We start from the raw sequence: 1,321 nt of genomic DNA on the forward strand, positions 1-1,321 counted from the left end.
TTGTAGAATTAATTTAGATAATAGAAATGGTTTACTAGAGTATAAAATCAAGTGTATTGACTTAATCAAAGAAATACAATAGATTATTAGCTAATAAGCATATCATAACTAAGAATCACAATTGTAATAATTATCATTAATACTTCATTCCAGCCATGATGATCTGATAAATAGAAGTGGAGTGTATAGCAACATGTGGCAGCAGCAGTTAGAGGCCAACAATAACACTGATGGCAATGGAAACACCAGTGTAGAGGCAGAAGGTGAGGAACAGCCTCAGCCACAGAGTCCAGAGAAGAGTGACCAGCAGAAAACCAAGTTATAACAACACTGATGTTGTGATAGTATATTTCTGTGTTGTGCCAGTAGGTAGGAATTATGTTATTGATGTATATTTATTTCATATAGTAAATTATAACTCATTGTATATTTCTTCAAACTGCAATGTAGTTCCTTGATATTATGTACAGTTTTGTTATAGATACAGTGGTAATGATGAAAAATTTTATAGTGACTTTTAATTATTCTTCAAATTGTATCCTGAAATTAGCAAAGGAGTTACTTATAACATGGCATTATTATAATCTAAATGGTTTTATGATACATAGAGTATAGGCTATGCATTTATAATATAGCCATAGAAAATCAAGAAACAGTTAGTACAGAATGTTTCAGCTATTTCAGAATTGTATATTGGTGAGCATTTAGATTTATTTTATGGACAATTCAAGAGTCTTGAATTCTTATGTATATAAAATTGTCTGGGAGATAAAAATAAAAATCCTCTATTTTACTATATGTTTTTGTACCTTTTGGTGTGATCAAATAGTAATTTTGCTGTATATGTTCAAGAAAAGGAATTAGAGGCTAAAACTAATAAGTGTGACCTGAAAATGAAAAAGTTACCAACAAATATCCATCAAGCCATTTAGCACTGCATAGGGGTAATTTACCAATATTTACAGGAAATGGCTATATGCTATTTATGACAGTTATTATAATAAAATCATCACCATAATTGACTCGTAGAATTAAAATGATAATAATCACTACAATATCGATAATTCAAAAAAGACAGAATTTTCCATGGATACTGATTTCTGCAACTTTACCTCTTGCCCAACTGAAAATATTTTTTTTTGCTCATGCAATAAATTATGAACACTAATTTATTTAATTAGCTTTTCTTTTATTCCAATTTGTGCTCTCTGAAATTATGTCAGAGACTGAAAAAATATTTACTCAAGACTGCCAATGTCCTCAACTGCTATGGAATGTCTGTTATCTATTTCTACTACCAATGTTGTTGTTACTGCAGTAT

The 1,321-nt window shown here is 29.8% G+C and overlaps 1 protein-coding gene across 1 annotated transcript in view; it reads left to right on the forward strand.

Moving 5' to 3' along the window:
* Window positions 1-793, forward strand: part of LOC119588615 (ATP-binding cassette sub-family B member 6, mitochondrial-like) — a 14,448-nt gene extending 13,655 nt beyond the window's left edge. The window contains exon 14 of the mRNA XM_037937255.1: window positions 154-793. Within this exon, the coding sequence (XP_037793183.1) occupies window positions 154-325 (172 nt within the window). The 3' untranslated portion in view covers window positions 326-793. The remainder of the gene's footprint in view (window positions 1-153) is intronic.
* The last annotated feature ends 528 nt before the right edge of the window (window positions 794-1,321 follow it).

Source organism: Penaeus monodon, chromosome 24 (assembly GCF_015228065.2).
Source record: "Penaeus monodon isolate SGIC_2016 chromosome 24, NSTDA_Pmon_1, whole genome shotgun sequence".
In the NCBI taxonomy this organism is placed as follows: Eukaryota; Metazoa; Arthropoda; class Malacostraca; order Decapoda; family Penaeidae; genus Penaeus; species Penaeus monodon.